We start from the raw sequence: 18,767 nt of genomic DNA on the forward strand, positions 1-18,767 counted from the left end.
AAATCGACCTCGAGGTACCACTGTAAGACAATGAACAGACACAGGAGCCAGAGAAAAAGCGTGACAAGACCTGACAAAGGCAATAAAAATAAAGAAAATCACTTTGCCCGAAATTTTGGTTTCAAACAAAAATCCGTACTGAGACTAAAAACTGTAACATTAAACATACACTGTACGAGACTATATCAAACTTGGCCAACACGAAAACGAATTTCTTTCAAAAGTAATTTAATAGTAAGCGCTCTATTTCCGACATAAATTAAAGCATTTTCACAATAAATGACGCTTTTCTTTTACTAATATGAGCCGAATTTATTGCGAGGTGTCGAATTTTCTTTGAACAGGCTAAATTGTCAATGCAAAATAACAGATTTAACAACCTTGTTTGCAGGGCTTTTTTCCCTTTGTAGTTTGGAACGCCCGTTCCATTCTCGTCCCCATAGCCCTTATTGCTTCTCTTAGCCGGCGAAGCCTTGGCACGAGAAACGAAGGGCTCTGCGGACATAAGATTGAATTAATTCGAATTTTTTTCGATTTTCTGGGTGAACGGAAGTCAACGCAACGACTCTCTCATACATTCTTTTGAAACATCGTGACAGCATACACGAAGACCGGAAGTCCTAGAATCAAGGACTGGAAATCCTATGTCCCCAGCTCAACTTCCAAGTGTCCTTCGCTTTTCGTGTCAATGCCCTGCAGGCTAAGAGAAACGAAAAGGCTATGGGGACGATAATACGCCCATTCCAAATTACCAAGGGAAAACCCCTGGGAACAAAGTTGCAGATTTAACACATTATGTAACGTTTGAGTAGTTTATTCTGGGGATCTAGAAATATGTTATATCTTCGTTCTCGTGAGAACGCGTTGGGAGTGCCGCTTACTTCTTACCGTTTTTCCGCGTTGTCATAAATAGAAACACTAGTAAACTAGTAATTAACCTATGACAAAAAGCGGCAACGATTACGATCAGTGTCCTTTACGCAAATGCGTTGGGAGTGCCATTTAGTTGTTCCTGTTTTCCGCGTTGATATAATTAGAAACACAAGGAATTAACCTTTGACAAAAAGCAACCATTTATAATCAATGACCTATATGGCGAAGTATGTGAAACTCGAAAGTTCGCTGGCTTTCGTTTCCATGATTTATTTACCTGGTGAGAACTTAATCTAGTTATCAACGCCAATTTCTTCTCAAGAACGTTTGAGGAATTCAGTAAGAGAGCTTATCGCACATGACGGATTATGATCACGCAGTAACTACACGGCCGCAGTAAAATGCTCAGTTATTATAATTTTAAGGAATTAAGCCGGAATATCAGATCGATGATATGTAATGCAGTTTTCTAGCAACTTAAAAAAAACGTAAAAGATTAGTCTAATTAACTCGATAAAAAAAAAGAATTACTTCACTGACTGCAAGCGCGGGAAAAATTCGCGCAAGCCAAACTTAACTGTGATTGGCTGGTTACACAACACGCTCTTCGTTTTAATTGGTTAAAGCGAATTGCACGTATCGGCCCATTTTAAGCTCATTGTGAGACCCATATATGTCAAAGTTAGGGCACCGAACGCAAATTACTTTCGAAAATTATTTAGAGAAAGCTAAGCGCCATGTTTCCGAGGGACGGAAATTTCAGGACAACATGCAAAATGGCGCTTTGCTAATGTGCTTCTAATGAACTCGTTTTCTGTACCAATCAACCAATTTCCTTCCCGTAACCGGGCCGTAAGGACGTAAGGAAGTTGGATGTCTGCTAGATAGTATCTAAACAAAACAGTAAGATTATAAATTTAGAAAATGGAGCTTCCTTCCCGCGGGGCCGGAAGAAAGTTGGATGTCCACATTTCAGGTGCAGCAAGTTTAGAAACTCAGCGAGTAGCGTCATCGCTCTCCTGCGGAGAGCGAAACCATTGTTTGTTTGGTTGGGAGTGCCGCAGTTCCTAATTTTTCCGCCTTGATGTACGCAAAACAACATCGTCATGCTATTAACCACAACATATAATTTTTATGGTCGGTGAATAATTATATACCACTTAACAATTTTGGTATGATCTGATTTTCATTTTTAATAAAACCCTATCCCTTCATCTTCATACATGATTTATTTCTCTGGTCCCAAAACACCAGTGTTTGTTACTTAACTTACTCCTAAACAAAACTAACCGAAGAAGTAAGCGATAAGAGTATAATCAGTAATCGTTAGCGCTTGGGATCGTGGCAATATAAGTCATTAATATTGTTTGTTAAAGTTGCTGACACATTGTACTTGGCAACAAAGTCTAGCCTTTTTATCAAACTTAATAAACGGACCAAAGAGCGAATATCTATTACCATGTGAAATTATGATCTTGGTGACGTTAGAACAGTTCATCTTCTCCTTAATATGGCCATGGAAACAATCTACGTAGTGGCTAATTATAAGTTGTCTTCACTCTTTCGGTGTCAACCCTCATCAAGATACAATATCTCAACAAAAAAATAATGAAATAGTTTGTTCTGTTTAATGGGGTTTTATTTTGCACGGGCGACTGTTGATGTTTCAAAATTCTAAAGGAATGTATGGGAAACGTTCTGATCAAATCTTCCTGTTAGCATGTACTCAGTATAGCGAGTAATATTCACATTTATGTTCTAAATAAACGTTAAGTTACCTCGATTGCTGTGCCTTGTCGTTCTTGTAGCACAAAACGGTGAATTTTAGACTGCATCGCAAAAAAAACCCACAAAAACGCTAAAATTGTCCGTATTGAGCTACAAGAACGACAAGGCACAACAATTGAGGTAACTTTACATTTATTTTGAACATAAATGTGAATATTACTCGCTATAGTTCATGCTTAAAGGAACAATTGAACGTTTCTCATACATTCCTTTATAATTTTAAAACATCAACAGTCGCTCCATAAATTGTGCGGGCCCCCTGTAATGTCATATGCAGAAATTTTGCGATCGAATCAAAGGTAAAATTTAAGATTATTCGGTGTTTTCAATTGCAACCACAGTTGGGCGTCCGACAGTATGCGGTTTTTTGCCGAAGACAAAACACTTTTTTTTTCTTTTAAATGAGACGAGACATTTCATGCTTTAAATAGAAAGAGGAAAAATTAATTCCACGGTTATCTTGAACTTTTTAATTTCGTAAATCATTTCGCGGAACATTTGAAACGAGCAACAGGAATCAAATGGGCGATTCAGTGGAATTCAAACACGAAATAATTGTAGTTGTAAAATGCACTTAGCTCATTACAAAAGCACTGAGATCTTTACGCCAGTTGCTGTGGTTGCATGCACTTTAAATGGAAATACTTCAGAAACAACATTTTCAATAAAAAATAGCCAATTGTTTTGTTAACGCTTGACTTACTCATGTACAATATGTTTGATGAACCTTAACAGCCACAAAGTGCCAGCTAGACAACGAGCGCTATATAATACGTGTTGTTTTTAAGCAGCCGGTATTATACAGTTCACAGTTCGACTGAAACAACAGCTTATCAAGAGGTGCTAATTCGAAGTTTGTTGAAAGCAAACTTTGTCAAGGGCGTCGACAATTCAAACATGGAAGGCAGAAAGGTTAGTCGATTTTGACCGATTTGTGCCAATAATTCATTTCCACAAGCTTATATGTTGTCCGATTTGCCCATGAGTACAGACGAAAATCAGCGCCGTCTAGATCTAGGCGTTACGAAAACTCCAAATACTTTGTATTCGCTATTCTTTCGTCTTGACGCAAGTGTTTAAGACCTTCATTCAATATCCACCGCTGAACTGAAGGCGATTACGCATTAGCTTACAAGTTCGTTTACGTTGCTACGATGGCTATCTAGAGCGATAAAAACCCGTGTTTTGTCTTGAGAAATTGAACCGACGATCATGCAAAGTTTGATACACAGATTTTTATATTGTTGTCGCAAGTTTAACAAACATCGATCTACAAACTCCGGATACAATCTAAATTGCTTTCTACTGTGCACTGAATCAGTCTAAAATCGTTGACCATCGTGTACGAAAACCGAAGGAAATCAGAAAAGCAATAGAGAATAAGTAAAAATAAGTTTAAAGTTCGCCGCATAACTTAAGGACACACGCACGCTGTTCCACGTCACACCCTCACGAAAATATCAAGATTTTAATATATTTTCTTCTTCCCGTCACTGACAGATTTTCTTGATTTTGGCTCTGTTCATGGGCGTCTCCCTGGCATACGAGGCTCCTGGATTATTTCGTGACAGAACCGTGCCTGAAAAATGGGGTTTCCTTCGCAGAAACAAAGAGACAAGGGATCAAGCCGAAAGGTTTGTGTACATGTATATTGTTGCTTAGTGCTCGCGAACACGGAAAACCGCAGATAAAGATTGAACACGAACTAAACGGCTTTCAAGTGCGCAAATTACGTGTAAAACCCTCAACTCAAGGACCTGACTATTTAGCGTAGGGACACAAATCTCCGTCTTTCACTAGCTGTTTATTTAAAAGATTTTTAATTTATACTGAAAGAATTGGATAAAATGGCAACCAACACTGACTCGACAAGGCGGCTTGCGTGAGTCAAACGAAGCGTTCCAAATTAAACGTGCTCAAAAGCAGTGAATGGGTGGATGATGAGAACATTTCTGCAATGCGGAAAACTGAAGGTAATGGACCTTATCGGACGCCATCTTGGTTAGCTTTCTTTTGGTCGGGAGGGGAGGGAGGGTGGCGGTGAGTGCAGGGGTCGTGCAGGGGCGAGTGAAACACAGCAAAAATTGTAAAAAAATGAAAAGATGTTCGCAAGCTAAGGTAGCAACAGCAGCAAAAACAAGAACTTTGATAAATAACATTTTACAGTGGATTTAAGTGAATTCTTTAATAAAGAGAATATTTTAAAAAACTATAAAAGAGGGTCGTCCTGATTGGCGTGCGGAATGACAGTTATCACAAAAAATTTTACGCGATTTTTTAGCCATCAATTCAAATTTCAGCCCATTTCTCAGCTATAAGTAGCTCTGATGAAAGATATGATGTTTAAAAGCTACTTTAATTAAGTACTGTGCATAATTTCACGCGTGATCACCGCTTGCACATCTTAAAATGGCGGCTTTTTCTATAAGCGCCATAGAGGTAAATCGTCATTCTCTGATGACCTATCATTTTTTTCTTTTGGTTTAGATTGAGCAATAGCTTTCTTTTTTGTGAAAAAAATACAAACTGATTCCCATTGTAGAAAAAAAAAACAGACGGAAACGTGAAGTTAGTAAGCGACAACCTCTGATGATATTATTTACGAATTATTGCGTATTAACCAGAAGCATATCACCGAGGTGAAAGCTTCTGGTATACACAAGATGCGGTAACCCTTAAACGAGTATGGAGACCCCCTATTTAAACGTTTTGGCCGGCATTCTACTTAAAAACTTGCTCACTGTGTGGGCGTTAGTGCGTTAACATGGAAAAGTTGGATGGGGGAAGGGATTATATACTGGGTTCTTATTGGTGGTTTTCCTGATCAGTGATAGGTTGCAAAAACAGATCGGCTTTAAAACCGTTTCATTTTATAAAAGATACTCAGATTGTTTGTTTGCATTAAAAACACCATAAACTATCCCATTATCGAGTAGGCAGAGCTAAATGTTACAGCTCTGTAGCGTTTTTCACGACCGAGTTATGACGAAAATAATTTTTGGGAAAATTACAGTTTTTAGCATGCAGCCGCCATGTTTGTGTCCCTCTTTAGGGAACAAATATGACGGCCATAGAATTGTACATTCAGTAAACTAGAATCTACTTTAATATTTTTCGCTTTCACTTAAAATCATTTTAGGTATATCACTTCTAAATTATTATCACGTCTGAAAATTAAAAAATGCGATAAAAATATCCGTTTTTACAATTCATTTGGGACATCACAAGTTTCAAAAAGCTTTATCTCCTAAACGAAGCAGCGAATCTATACCAAAATTTGCATAGGGGTCAGTTTATGTTCTTTATGTCTAGAATACGTGAAAAGAAAAACTTAAATTGTAGGATTAAAAGTTTAGATTTTGGAATTTTGATGAAGTCAGATGGGGGGGGGGGGGGGGGGGGGGGGGGTGAGGCATATAACTGGCATTTTGCGGTATTATACCACCACAAAATTTTTAACATCATTGTCATCGTTATAAAAAGTAGATTGTTTTCTTTCTAGACGCAAACTGCCCCACAAAGCTACTGGGATTACTTTTGCCAACGACGAATTTGAACCATACTGCCAAAGTTTTAGACAGAAAGCTAATTTGGACGACGAGATTTTTAGAGGCAAAAGGTACATAGCCGTAGATACATGGGAGACGTTTTGCGACCCACCGACCAACCCTAACAACATTCAAATGATTGACGACAATCGCCATCAGATATGTAACAACGCCATGAGGACGTATTGCTTCACTAGGATAGAGGACGTAAAAGTTGTATTTGAAAGAGACGATCGCCCCTTCTTCAAAATAACAAGAGATAGAAAACTGCATACGGGTTGTGAGTGTGGCTCGAAGGATGAACTTCGAAAGCGTTAAAAATACCTTTTGTTTCCCAATGCCGGCCATGGACGAGAGTGAGGCCTTGAAGTACACTTTATTTAATAGGCTATTAACATTTACCAGTAATCATCTGCTTGAGAGGAATCCACTGAGTAAAGAGAGCGCAGGTGCAAGACTGCTTGCGCCTGCTCTCACTTCGCTCAGCGGATTTTCCGGCGTGATGAGCGGAAGAGAGCAATCTCGTTCCCAGAGCTTTTCCTTTGGTAATTCAAAACTACCAAGGGTAAAGCCCTGGGAACGATTTTGCGGAAGAGAGCAGTAGATTTGTAGTTAAGTACAGTAAAGTTAAAACGTTATCTAAAATAAACCCTTTATATACCGACGAACGTCACATCAGACGCACCCTACCACTCTTGGTCGCTGGTTCAAGGAAACGAAACAAAACTCGAATATAATAGAACCCTTATTACATAAGCACTAAAGGGTATTCCAAAGTCCATATCACAAAACTGCTTACAAAACTGGTGCTCTATGTGGGGAGAAACCTGGTAACGACCCAAGTGACGTCATTGTCTACCGCGTGGCACTAAATTTTTGCACGAGTTTTATTTTACGGACTTGCCATTTTTGCGGAACTCAATTTTGCGATTTGGTAAAGAATGGCTTTCTTTTGAATTTTTTTTGTTAATGCACGTGAAATGTGTTAAGATTATACTTCAGTGGATTGATATTTTCATTATGGTAAAAATTTTTGCGGAAAAGATTTTTGCGATAAATTTTTTTCGCGGGAACTTTTTTGTGCATCACAAAAAAACCTGCAAAAATCGCAAATATGTGCTCCACTTTACGTATACTCATACAATCATCTGTGACGAGATCCAGTTTTGTAGGAAAATGGACCCAATATAAGAAGCTTTTTCTCCCGGCCCTGACTACAGCTCAGTGTTGACCTTTCTTTGATTGGTCAAAAATATAGACAAGGTTTCTTTACGGATTTAAAATAAACTAGTATAGATTCTTGATTTTATATTTAACCTTATTTTAATACGAGATGATTATTATCCAACTCTGCTTAGTAGAGTAAAAACAACACGCGAAAAGAGTACAAAATATATCATGTACAGTCTTCTTATTCGTTCTGACGGCCGGCGCAAAAAATTAAAAAAAAAAAACGGTGAAGAGTAAGGATTTCGGGAAAAGAAAACTTTGGATAATAAATCTCTTATTACGGGCTCGCCAAAATACTGCAACGCACATAAAATTAGACAGCGATACTACACATAAAAATGTCTAATACAATATATATTCATTCCTGAGTACGGAAGTCTGCAAATGCAGTAATTTTTGGTGAAGCCGAGGCGCCTCTAGTATATAGTGGATTTTTTTTATATTAGCCCGACTGGAAATACGATATCAAGTTTAGTCAGTTTTATTCAACTGGCGCCGGTTGTTTAAAGGATGGATAACAGTATCCAACGGACAAATCACTATCCAATGGATAGCGTAACACGGTTTTTCAACAATTATCAACAATGGATTGCGTTGTCCACCATTTGATCCAGAACAACCAGGACCTAACTGTTTTATCTTTTCTTTTTCAATAAAGGAAATGAACAATTAGTATTAGAATTTTATATAATTATTCCATATTTTACACAGTTTTGAATATTTTTAAAATGTCTTTTTTAGAATCTATTTATTTCGTGTCCCCAGACTAGTGTGGAATTTCCCCAATGTATGTGGTTTTGGGCACGCTAATAAAGTTTTAATCTATCTCTTAACTGTTGTATTATCATAACATATCTATGCTACCTCGTACCCAGGCGTTTATCAGGCAAGATAAATGTGGCGCAAGGGAAATGTACTTGGAGAAGATTACGCTTTCCTTTATGCGTGGCCAGTTGCTCTTCTTTCGCGATAATCTTAATTCACCGCATACGAGGCTGCAACCGCGTTCTCAGGGCTTTTCCTTTGGTTTCGCGCGCGCCTTCCAATTGGAGGGGGGGACAAACAAACTGGGATGGGGGACGATTTTCCTGAAACACTTTGTAAAACAGCCAGTGTTTCTTACACAGTTTTTTTCGAACGAAAACTCCACCTAGGTTCCCTCTATTTCTCTTAGATCACGCTGACGTTTTCTGAGCCTCGTGGAGGGTATAATCATTTGCATTCTATAGGGAATATAGCCAACGCATTCTTAGAGAGTAATAAATCGTTCATTTATTATTGTGTGAGGCAGTTAAGACATTCATTTTTTCTTTGAGTTAAACCTTAGTAAATTACTAGTTAGGCTGTCCTCATTTCTTCCTCTTAACAAGCTACTTGAATGATTAACATTCCTGTCTCTTTGAAACGAAGACAAAACGTCTGTCGGCCATTCAACCTCAAGATCTTCATCATCAAGTTCTTCAGTCATAAAAATACTGCTGCTCTGTCTTTGAGAGGCCTCGTTATTATTTTTCGCAATATGCTCTGAAACTCCGGCGAGTGGCTTCTTTGAAAACAACTGTATTATATTTTTACTCTTGTCAAGCGACGATGTGGTAATAGTCACAACATTATCTGCCTTTGCTGAGTCGACAGTTTCTCTGTTGTTCACAACTGTTCTAAGGGTTGGCGGGTTTCTAAAGCAAGTCTTTTCGTTCAAATTCTCGATGTCTCTTGTCTCTTTACTTTGACTGGGTGTTTCACAAATAGGCGACTCCGCTAAAACATCTCTGTCAATAAAGGATTCGATATCAACTTCTGACGAGGGAATTGGAAAAACGCCCGTCAACTGTTCTGGAGAAATTAATTCAGAAAAATCACTAGAAATATCGCGATTGTTGGCGAGTCTATCATTTTCTTCATCATTTGAAGAACTTTGTTCTTTATCCTTGTCAATTGGAAGATTGGTATTTCTTGTCTGCAAGTCGTTTTCGGCGCCATTATCACTGTCGCCATCTTTGCTTCCATTGTCAATTGACTGCACTTCGTCAATAGCTCCAACCATGTCCTCAAGGTTCAGCCGTTTTAGAACGAGCTTGGCCTGGCGCGAGTATTCCTCTTGAGGTTCATCCGGGAATCTCGTATGCAACGCGTTCATGCTTCCTAATAAGGCGCTGTTCTGCATGGAGCACTCTACGCATGTCACAGCGACAATGGCGTCTTGAACAGTGACGAACTCGCGAAACATCAAGCGCGCATGCGCCTGTGCTAACCTTATAAGGCTTTCCAGTAATCTGATGGTGGTCCTTGCTGCATTGCGCAGGTCCGCTTGCCGCTGACAGTGGTAATAACGGCTCAGAATTCTGCAAATTCAAATCGAACGCACGTCAGGTTTAAAATACTTCAATACGTATACATCAATTGCAATTGCTCGATGTGACAATGAAGGGCTTTGAGATTGCAAGAATAGTGGAGGCTGCCACTAAGGAAATAGAACCAGAAGATCCTTTTAAAGATCTTGTCGGTGATCATTAAGCCACTTCGAGCTCCAAAGCTCAGTTACAGTTTCCTTTGTGGAAGGAACTCTAGTTAAGACATTGCTTAAGAGACGTAACGGCGTGATAGTATTTTTGCTATTTTCGCGTCGGTGTATGTGTAAAACATCGAGGGTGCCGTAAAACTATCATTTTCACATATGTTGTTTCAGGCTAATTCGTGCGTTGTTTGCGTGAATTTAATACATGCAGCTATGTTTCAGCAAAGTACCCGAAATTTTTGTCCGGAATTTTTTCCGAAATGAGATTAAGTGTCTGAAAAGTAAACGTCCGTAATAAAACGTCCGAATTTTTTGCAAGTTAGGTATAATGGAAGTTCGTAATAAATGGACGTTCCGTTCAATTCTTCCCCGCTCGATTCCACTGAAAAATTCCATATTGATGACGTAACTCTGCAGAGATCCGTGCAGTATCTCTGATTATATAATAACCTGAATTCTACGCGCATTTTGATTGGTTCTTACTTATGATCTATTAGAGTACAGACACATGGATGACGTCACGCGGTGGTGTGACTCGCGCGCGTGATCAGAGTTCATAGTCCAAATCAGAGTTGTCGGCAAAGTTTTTCAAACTTGCGAGGCCACAACAAAGCAAAAAAGTTCAGCTGAAACAATACGCCAAGCATCGTTCACCTTTCGAAGCATTTAACTGGGCGAAACAAGCTTGAAGAAGACAGTGAATTATTCGAGAAATTATCCGAAATCTGTATGAAAGTTTGACCGATGTTGTGCAAAATTATTGGACAACGCCACGGGAAACAAACGAATTGCGGTTGAACGCTTCGGTTATGTTTACAGATTTGAACAACTTTCCAAATCGGAATAAAGGTTAGTTTTTTCATTGACTTTCAATTGACCATTTTTCTGTTTATTTAATTAATTGGATTATAACAGTGCTTCGTGTTAACGAAAACTTAATAGTTAAATCAAAACAACTTAGCGCATTGCTCAAACTGAAGTGTGCCGTTTTGAATTTTCGCGCGCAAGTAACAACCAATCAGTAACACTGCGCGGATCTCCATAGTTACGTCATAGAGTTACGTCATCAGTATGGAATTTTTCGACACCAGGTCGCACCTCGGATTCTCTTGAACGCAGAAATGACTGACCAAGGAAAAAGAAAGGATTGTTTATTAGGGCAAACACGCATTTCACCGACCTGTTACTTTCAGGTGTCAGTTGAGGCTTTAGAGTTTTGACGTAACAGAAGTATGCCTGCATTTTTTCCATACTCCAAAGCGGCTCTGACGAGGATGCTGTTGTGCGCAGGCCCTTTCCTTCCAAAATGAATGATGATACGATTCTAAAACAAAACAAACAGGAACGTCTCTTGTAGACAAAAACAATGTCAAAAACATTGGTCAAACAAAAACCAGCCAAGCTTTGCAGCAGTACAAGTAACACACTGCTTAAATATGTTCTTAGAGCGGTTATACTTGGTTTGCATTACTACGCTTAGTGATTGGTTTAATAAATTTCTCTACTTTCTCAACCAATCACAAGTAAAACCAAAAGCAATCTTGACTCGCTCGCGCACGTTTTCCCGCGCTTCGTGCTGGCTACATGTATTTACTTCGAGCTTTGATTGGTTCACTGGATTGTCTGTGTCCTTTATGATTGGCTAGAGTGATAACTTTGGTTTTGGTTTTACGACACTCAATTGAAAATCTCTCTATGTCCTTAGAGCGGTTTTTAATCGTGTCGAAAATAATTCACATGTGTTACTACTCTACGTGATTGGTTAAAAACTCGCGCCACTTTTTAAACCAGTCCGAAGCGACATAAGCTAAGTAACTCGCGCACACACGTAATCCCGCCCTTTGTGCCACCTACATGCATTTGCTTCGAGTTTTAATTGGTTCACTGGATTGTCCGTGTCCTTTGTGATTAGCCAGAGCGATTACTTTAGTTTTGATTCCGCGTAACACAAACCTCTCTTGACTAGTAAATGGAAAATCATCGGTATGAAAAGAACACGACTTCCGAAAAAAGCACTCTGGATCGATTGTTAAATGGTTTATCACCAAGATGAGATAATAAAAAAAAAATCATTGACTATTTTGTACCTATCCCATTCCTCATTTCTAGCATCATGTAAGACCAGCAGAAGATCAAATCTGCTCAGCAATGGACTAGCTACAGCTATGTTGACACTGAGGCCTTCAGAAGGGTCATAAGGTCCTTTAGGATTTGTGGCGGCCAAGATTGTCGTTCTCGTGTTAAGTTTGCACACCATTCCAGCTTTAGCTACACTGATGGTCTGCTGTTCCATAGCCTCATGAATACCTGAAAAACAACGAAATAACTTGTTGTAACTGCAGGAAACTACGACCACAGACAAAAGTGGTTAGGAAGGTTATAAAAACGTGTCCGATTACAGAGCTGAGTTTTGAATTCAACTCATTAATCGCCATTCCTGTTCTGTTAACCTTCCCAACACTTTTGTCTGAGGTTGTAGAACTACATTTCCGTGAGGGGTAGGAAAGGGGTAAAAATAATTAAATGATGGGTATGTTAGCAGCTAATGCTACAAAATAAACGACGTAGTGTATTATCCTACACCCAACTTATTCAATGCTGGCATTAAGTAATAGTACCACGTCTGTACCATAGCCTGTTCCAGGGTCTCGGTAGTTGGGGGAGAGCGAAAAACGCAGGCAAGCAAGGAAAAAAAGGAGGGGGGAACCTCGCTCGCCCGTGTTTTACACTCTCCCCAAACTAACGAGAGCCTGGAACAGCCTAGTACTACCAGTTTTAAGTTTTCTCCAAAGGCACAGAAAAGAAATGAGTCTCCTGCTTTTGAGCCTCAAAACACAGCAAAAACAAATCAGCCCCCTCCCCCCAACCTAATCTGGTTTTATCCTGTTTCAGGCGTTCGGTAGTTGGAGATAAGCGTGAAAATTGGCAAAAGGAAAAACAAAAGGTGTGGGGTTTGTGGCAAGGGAATGAATTTTCTGACTAACCATGGTCTCTGTTTTCACTCAATGTTCACTGCGCTTCCCCCCCCCCCCCATCCCCCTGTCTAGCCAATCAAATGCCTGGAACAGCCTACCTCTTTTAAGCACATTGAAATGGCTTTTAAAAAAGGTAAGTTACCTAATTAAACAATATAATTATTTAATATATATATATATAGATACATGATCTACAAAATTCTCCTCACATGTTCTGTCATGTTCTTGGATGCTGTTAAATTCGTCAATACAGCACAGGCCACCATCTGCTAGAACCAAGGCTCCTGCTTCAAGCTGCCACTCTCCCGAATCTCTCACAGCTGCCACAGTCAACCCAGCACTTGTTGAGCCAATACCAGTGGTCAGGACGGAGCGTGGCACGATTTTGGCTGCATACTTTAGGAACTGAGATTTCCCTGTACCTTCATGACATGATTAATAACAATTTTACCTTTTGTCAGTAGGCTTTTATAGATTGTGCTAGCATAATTTTTGGCATATTGGAGCTAAAAAGATATTTGTGAAACGAGCACTGCCACGGCATAATTAGCAATTTTTAGTACTTTTTGGAGCATAAATTCATAAAATGTAGTAAATATGGTGTACTTTCTACAGAAATAATGAATTTAGGTAGTTTGTTCTTGCAATGCGTGTTAGCTAACATTGTGATTGTTAGCGTTGGAGGCATTTACAAACGGGAGAGCGAGCAGCTTTGAGGACGGCCGTGATAACTGCCATAACAAAATAAATTTACAACAAAGTTTTAAAAACATCATATTTGTTCGATTGCGCACCTCATGTATAGAATACGTATTTGTGAGCATTTTGGAATCAGAAGCATTTGGGAACTGGCATTTGCATGGCAAAATTTTGAGCACTGCTAGTAGCATAATATGCCACTTTTAGGAGCACAATCTATAAAAGCCTATTTGTCAGTCCTAAACTTGCTTACAGTGATGTGTGCTAAACTGCTGTTTCCAAAAGTTGTTGATTAATTTTATGATGCATGGGTTCTACAGGTGTCACAGGTTTTGTTATTTGGACTGAGGAAATAACAGTTCAAGTTAAAGCTATGGCGAGTGGCCTTTACTGGTAACAATGCTCAGCAATACATTTTGAATGATATTACTCTAACCCTGCCTCCCTCCTCCCTGGCCCTAACTGTTTATTAACAGAAGTGGATAAGTGCTGCAAAACATAATGACAACAACTTTTCACTTGACACTGAAGATGACTTTTGCTCAGGTTGTTAAAACATCTGCCACCAACTGCCTGAACAGCTTTCTGTACCTTTTACTCCTGCTTTCTGCCATGTTCCAAAGTGGATACTCGTTTACTCCTAGTTCACACTTTAGGAATCCAGCTTCCCGCCCTCTTTTCTCCCATCTCCTGTCCCATCATTTTTTTTGTTTTCATTGTCTTTGAAAAGCCCCCATAGGGAGGTGACAATAAAATTTGTATTGTATTGTACCCCTTTACTCCAACCCTCTGTCCCTCCATCCACTTGTCCTGCCCCCTATCCCCCCCCCTGGATCTCCTCCCCCGTTCCCCCACTCAAACATGACACATTCTGCAGTGTGGATTTTTCTCTTACCTGGGTCTCCCACTAACAGCAAATGCGACTCTCCCCTCACCCGCGTCCCAGATGCATCCACTCTCTGCACTCCGCCAATGAGAACCAAGGCAACCGCAAGCTTGACAGCATACAAGCCATAAACTTGTGGACAAAAGCTGGAGAGAATGTGGTTTCTGGCTTGGAGGGGGGAATCTTTATATCTCTCCCAAAACTCAGCAAACTCTCGCTTCAGGTCTTCAGTGACGAGAACTCCAGCTCTCTGCTCGTTGTTGACAGACAAGTGGTTTGCCTTGAGAACCACTTCAAGGTCACAGCGACTCTGAAGAATTACGCAAATTATAAATTAAACAAAACTGCATAAGCATTAGAAGGCACTTTCACATTTGACTTAGTCTTGTTGCTATGTGTATATTTTTCCGCCTCTTTTTCTGTGCAATTTCGACACTTTGCTTGCAAACTACAGGAATTTGGGAAGATGTTTCATATCAAAAACTGCTTTTCAACTTTTGAAGTAAGGGTGCTCATGGTTTATTGTAGAGTAACGTCCATTTTTAGCGATTTTTCATTGAAGAAATTGATTGCAGTCTGTATGAATCGCAATTGACCACTGACGGTGGCATGATAAGTATCGAACGTGTTTTAAAATTTAAGTTATATATTTTATTATTTGTGGGGGGAGAGTGGCTCAAGTTTCCTCTTAAATGGAGAAGACTGGGCGAGTGCAATTAAGTTTAGTTTCCAACCCTGTTGGACACTAATGTTCAGTGCAATCCTGATTTCTCAAGCCCTCAATTTTTCAAACCTCCTAATAATACAACAAAAGGTCATTTCCCTTCCTTCAATCCAACACTGCAATTTTACCCCTGAACTCTTGAGCCAGTTCTTGTTTCCCTTAGAGGTTTGAAAAATCAGGATTACACTGTCAGTAGCTATTTTAGTAGCTACGCACTGTGTTGTTCCAGAAAAAATTATGCATTCTTCTCTTACTAATGGATGGCTTCTTGGTTTGAATCCCCCATCCCACCCCACCCCCTTCGAAATTCCAGTTTGACTTCTTACTTTCCCTCAAAAATTTTTGGCTTTAAACCCTGGGACGTACAAGCAAATTCATATCCCCACCGCCGTACAAGGTGGGGGGCAGGGGTGGATGAAACGCAACCCCAGAGTTTTCGTTCTATTAAGGTGCAACGAAACTATTTTGCACTGGGAAGAAAGCCTGCTCACTCTACAAGATGATTTAATTTTAATTGGCTGTGACGTCATATGACGTCACATGACATCATTTGAGCTGCCATCTTGGATCCGTCAGCTTGGATTTCGACATTTTCTTAAAAAGTCAGAAAATAACCGAAATTTATGCAAAATAAAGTCAGAATGCTTTTGGAATGTAAAAATAAACCAATTGTGCAATTATGTTTCAAAAAACTGGAAAAAATAAGGAAAAATGTTAAAATGACGATATTTGGCAAGACCTGCTTGTATTTATGACGTTGCCATGGCAATGTCAAATATTATGAACACATGGTTGACATATCAAAATTTTCGCAAAGGATGGATGAACAGCTACTGAAAGTTTCAGCATTGTAGAGTAAATCCTGTTTTCAAAATTTAGAAAAAACCTTATGTGAAGGGGGGTGGGGCGGGGGGTGGCATCCACCCCCATTGTATGTCTGAGGGTTAAGACCCCTACTACCTTGGAATTTCCAGTGACCTTTCATGAGATACTGATAGGATACTTTTTGGAACCACTCAGACACAATATCAATTTGGTATAATAATTAAGCTGTAAGTCAATGTAGATGGCATTGTTAGACAGTGTTTTGTGTAACTTCATGATGTTGTTCAAGCCTGGATCCCAAAAGCCCAGGGGGGAGCTACTGGCATATAAAAGGGGGGATGCTCGTTGTCTTGCTTAGGGGTGTAAATTACGGATTTTTTGTCTCACTCAGGGTGTTCTGGGCAAAACGCCCCCCAAATATAAACACTATTCTTAGGGGTTAAGAAAAGCTTGAACCACATCCAGATTGGTCTCTTTTAGAGGTTCTTTTCAACATCTTCGATGAGCAACTCTGCCCCTTTCATTTAGGAGTCCCCTCTGGCCCAAAAAGTGGTTGTCTATTACTGTATCCAATGAATGTTTATCTCAATTTTACTTACATCTGGAAAAACAGGCTTCCATCTTCTCATTACAACACCACACACAGTGACGTCGTCGCCAGCTTTGCAGGAATCTACCAAGTCATCTTCAAGAACAACCCACATGGAGCGGGGAATGGTACCAACTGCTAGCTTCTGAACCTGCTCTTGGATTTTGATTTCTTGGTAATCTCGACAACTTGTAGGCTCTGATGCTTTTAATTTGAGTGAAATAAAATTATGTAAGGGATCAGGAGCAAAATTTGAGATTGCTAGTTTAAGAACTTATCCACCTGGACAGTGAAAATTTAAATTTTGGAAACAGTAACTAAGGGAGTGTAAGCCTTGAAAAAGTAAAAAATTACTAAACAATGTTATCTCCTCTCATCTTAAGATTCACCTCATCAAAATCAATCAATTGTAATGAACAATCCTAACAAAACAGCCCAACAACCATTTGGTTGATGGATTTTGATTGATTGATTGATTGATTGATTGTGATTGATTGACCAACTGACTGACTGACTGACTGACTGACCAACTTTCCAAATGATTGATCGCTTGCTCAATCAATAAGCAATGAAAGAATTAATCAGTCAATCAGTCAGTCAGTCCAGTCATTATATTGCTCAATCAACATCAACCAATTATTAAAACCAGTTACTGATCAGTATATTTATTATTGGTTACGGTAACCAATAATAATCTAAAGAGACTTAATCAATCATCGTTTCCAGGGTCATCTTTCTCCCTGCCCTCCACCCCCCCCCCCTGCCTCCCCCCGAGTGACGAAGAGGCAGGGAGAGAGAAACCCTGGGCATAAGGTTGAGAACTTACCACCATCGGAGAGGCAATTGAATTTGTTAGAGTTGCATTCTTTGGAAGAAGGACACTTTGTTGGTTTAGGAATAGAGTAAAACTGTTCAAAATCAGCTTGGACTCCAAAGACATGTTTGCAACGAGCACAGATATATTCCTTCTCATATTCCAATAGCTTCACTGTTGATACTCTGATTATAGTCCCTGAAGGTGAAAAAGAAAAATAATGCAACAGTTGGAACACAAAACTTCATCAAGAAAACAGTACTAAAAAAATGAAATTTGACTCAAAACAGAAAGAATGAAAATCAGGGGCAGATCCAGAATTTTTCTTTGGAGGGGGAGCACATCCAGGATATTTCTTAGCAGGGGGTGCACCGCTAAGGAATGGCATAACTTCCTGGTGATGTAAACAAATTTCAAAAGCAAATACTAAGCCACAGATCATCTCAGGGAGGGGTGCACACCCCTTGCACCCTCCTCCTAGATCCGCCCTTATTTGAGACTGGGTGCTTATTAACTCTTGCTTCCTACAGAGTAGGTGCTTAATCGAATAAATGCGGTATTTTATCACCTTATTAGAACCTGCGAGACAGAACATGGATTGAGCCCTGACTAGCGGAGTAGGGAGGGATGGGGGGGGGGGGGGGGGGGTTGTGGTAGTGGAGAGCGGAGAGAAAACATGAAGCGGTTGAAGCCTTCTCTCCCCTCTCAATCTGACTTACAAGTTCATCTCACCTGAAACAGCAAGAAATCGACCAATGTCTGACGTCTTGGGAATCTTGTCTCTACGGAGTTCAGGGCAGATAGGAAGATTGGAGAGCCTCACGTGCAGATGCGACTTGAACGACATAGAAACTTGCGTCGCACTTTCTTGCATAATGGTCACAGCCGCCTGGGCAAGAGCGCCGTCAAACAAAGGCAACATCCTGTTTGGAGCTGCTAGCAGCTTTTGGCTGACCTCAATGTTGGAATCAAACAGTTCTAAAGCGTTTACCACAACGCTGTATTGACAGGACGGATCGTCGGCCAGAAGAGCGCTTGTGATGTCTTCTTTGTGATGTTCCTGAAGAAACGCTTGAAAAACTGCGATGCATTCATCTTCTTCGCGGCGATTAGCTTGAGACATTTCGGTCTTGCTGTTTTTAAGCATTTACAGCGATCTTATCACCCGAGGATGCAGATATTTTTCCCGTATTTCCTCGCATCTTCTGGAAAATCACAACTTCACAAGTTCCCCGCCAAAACAATCACCAGAAGTACCCAGTCCCTCTCGCGCGCGTTAGGAACGCCTGGCAGAAAAGTAA

General features: G+C 39.9%; 2 protein-coding genes across 2 annotated transcripts; one reads left to right on the forward strand and one right to left on the reverse strand.

The window, feature by feature from the left end:
* The first annotated feature begins 3,185 nt into the window (after positions 1–3,185).
* Positions 3,186–8,272, forward strand: LOC144659687 (uncharacterized). The gene is made up of 3 exons (XM_078520176.1): positions 3,186–3,573; positions 4,162–4,295; positions 6,164–8,272. The coding sequence occupies exons 1-3, from the start codon at positions 3,559–3,561 to the stop codon at positions 6,525–6,527; spliced, it is 513 nt and encodes a 170-aa protein (XP_078376302.1). The 5' UTR covers positions 3,186–3,558; the 3' UTR covers positions 6,528–8,272.
* On the reverse strand, positions 8,266–18,613 carry LOC144659669 (DNA helicase MCM9-like). Its single transcript, XM_078520159.1, has 8 exons — positions 18,199–18,613; positions 17,479–17,664; positions 16,663–16,856; positions 14,524–14,824; positions 13,139–13,351; positions 12,042–12,261; positions 11,135–11,278; positions 8,266–9,781 (listed from the first exon to the last, which is right to left on the reverse strand). Exons 1-8 carry the CDS (start codon positions 18,611–18,613, stop codon positions 8,740–8,742), a joined length of 2,715 nt encoding a protein of 904 aa, XP_078376285.1. The 3' UTR covers positions 8,266–8,739.
* Positions 18,614–18,767: the final 154 nt, after the last annotated feature.

The sequence above is a fragment of the Oculina patagonica genome, chromosome 7 (genome assembly GCF_052425735.1).
Source record: "Oculina patagonica isolate OP01 chromosome 7, crgOcupat, whole genome shotgun sequence".
NCBI lineage: Eukaryota > Metazoa > Cnidaria > Anthozoa > Scleractinia > Oculinidae > Oculina > Oculina patagonica.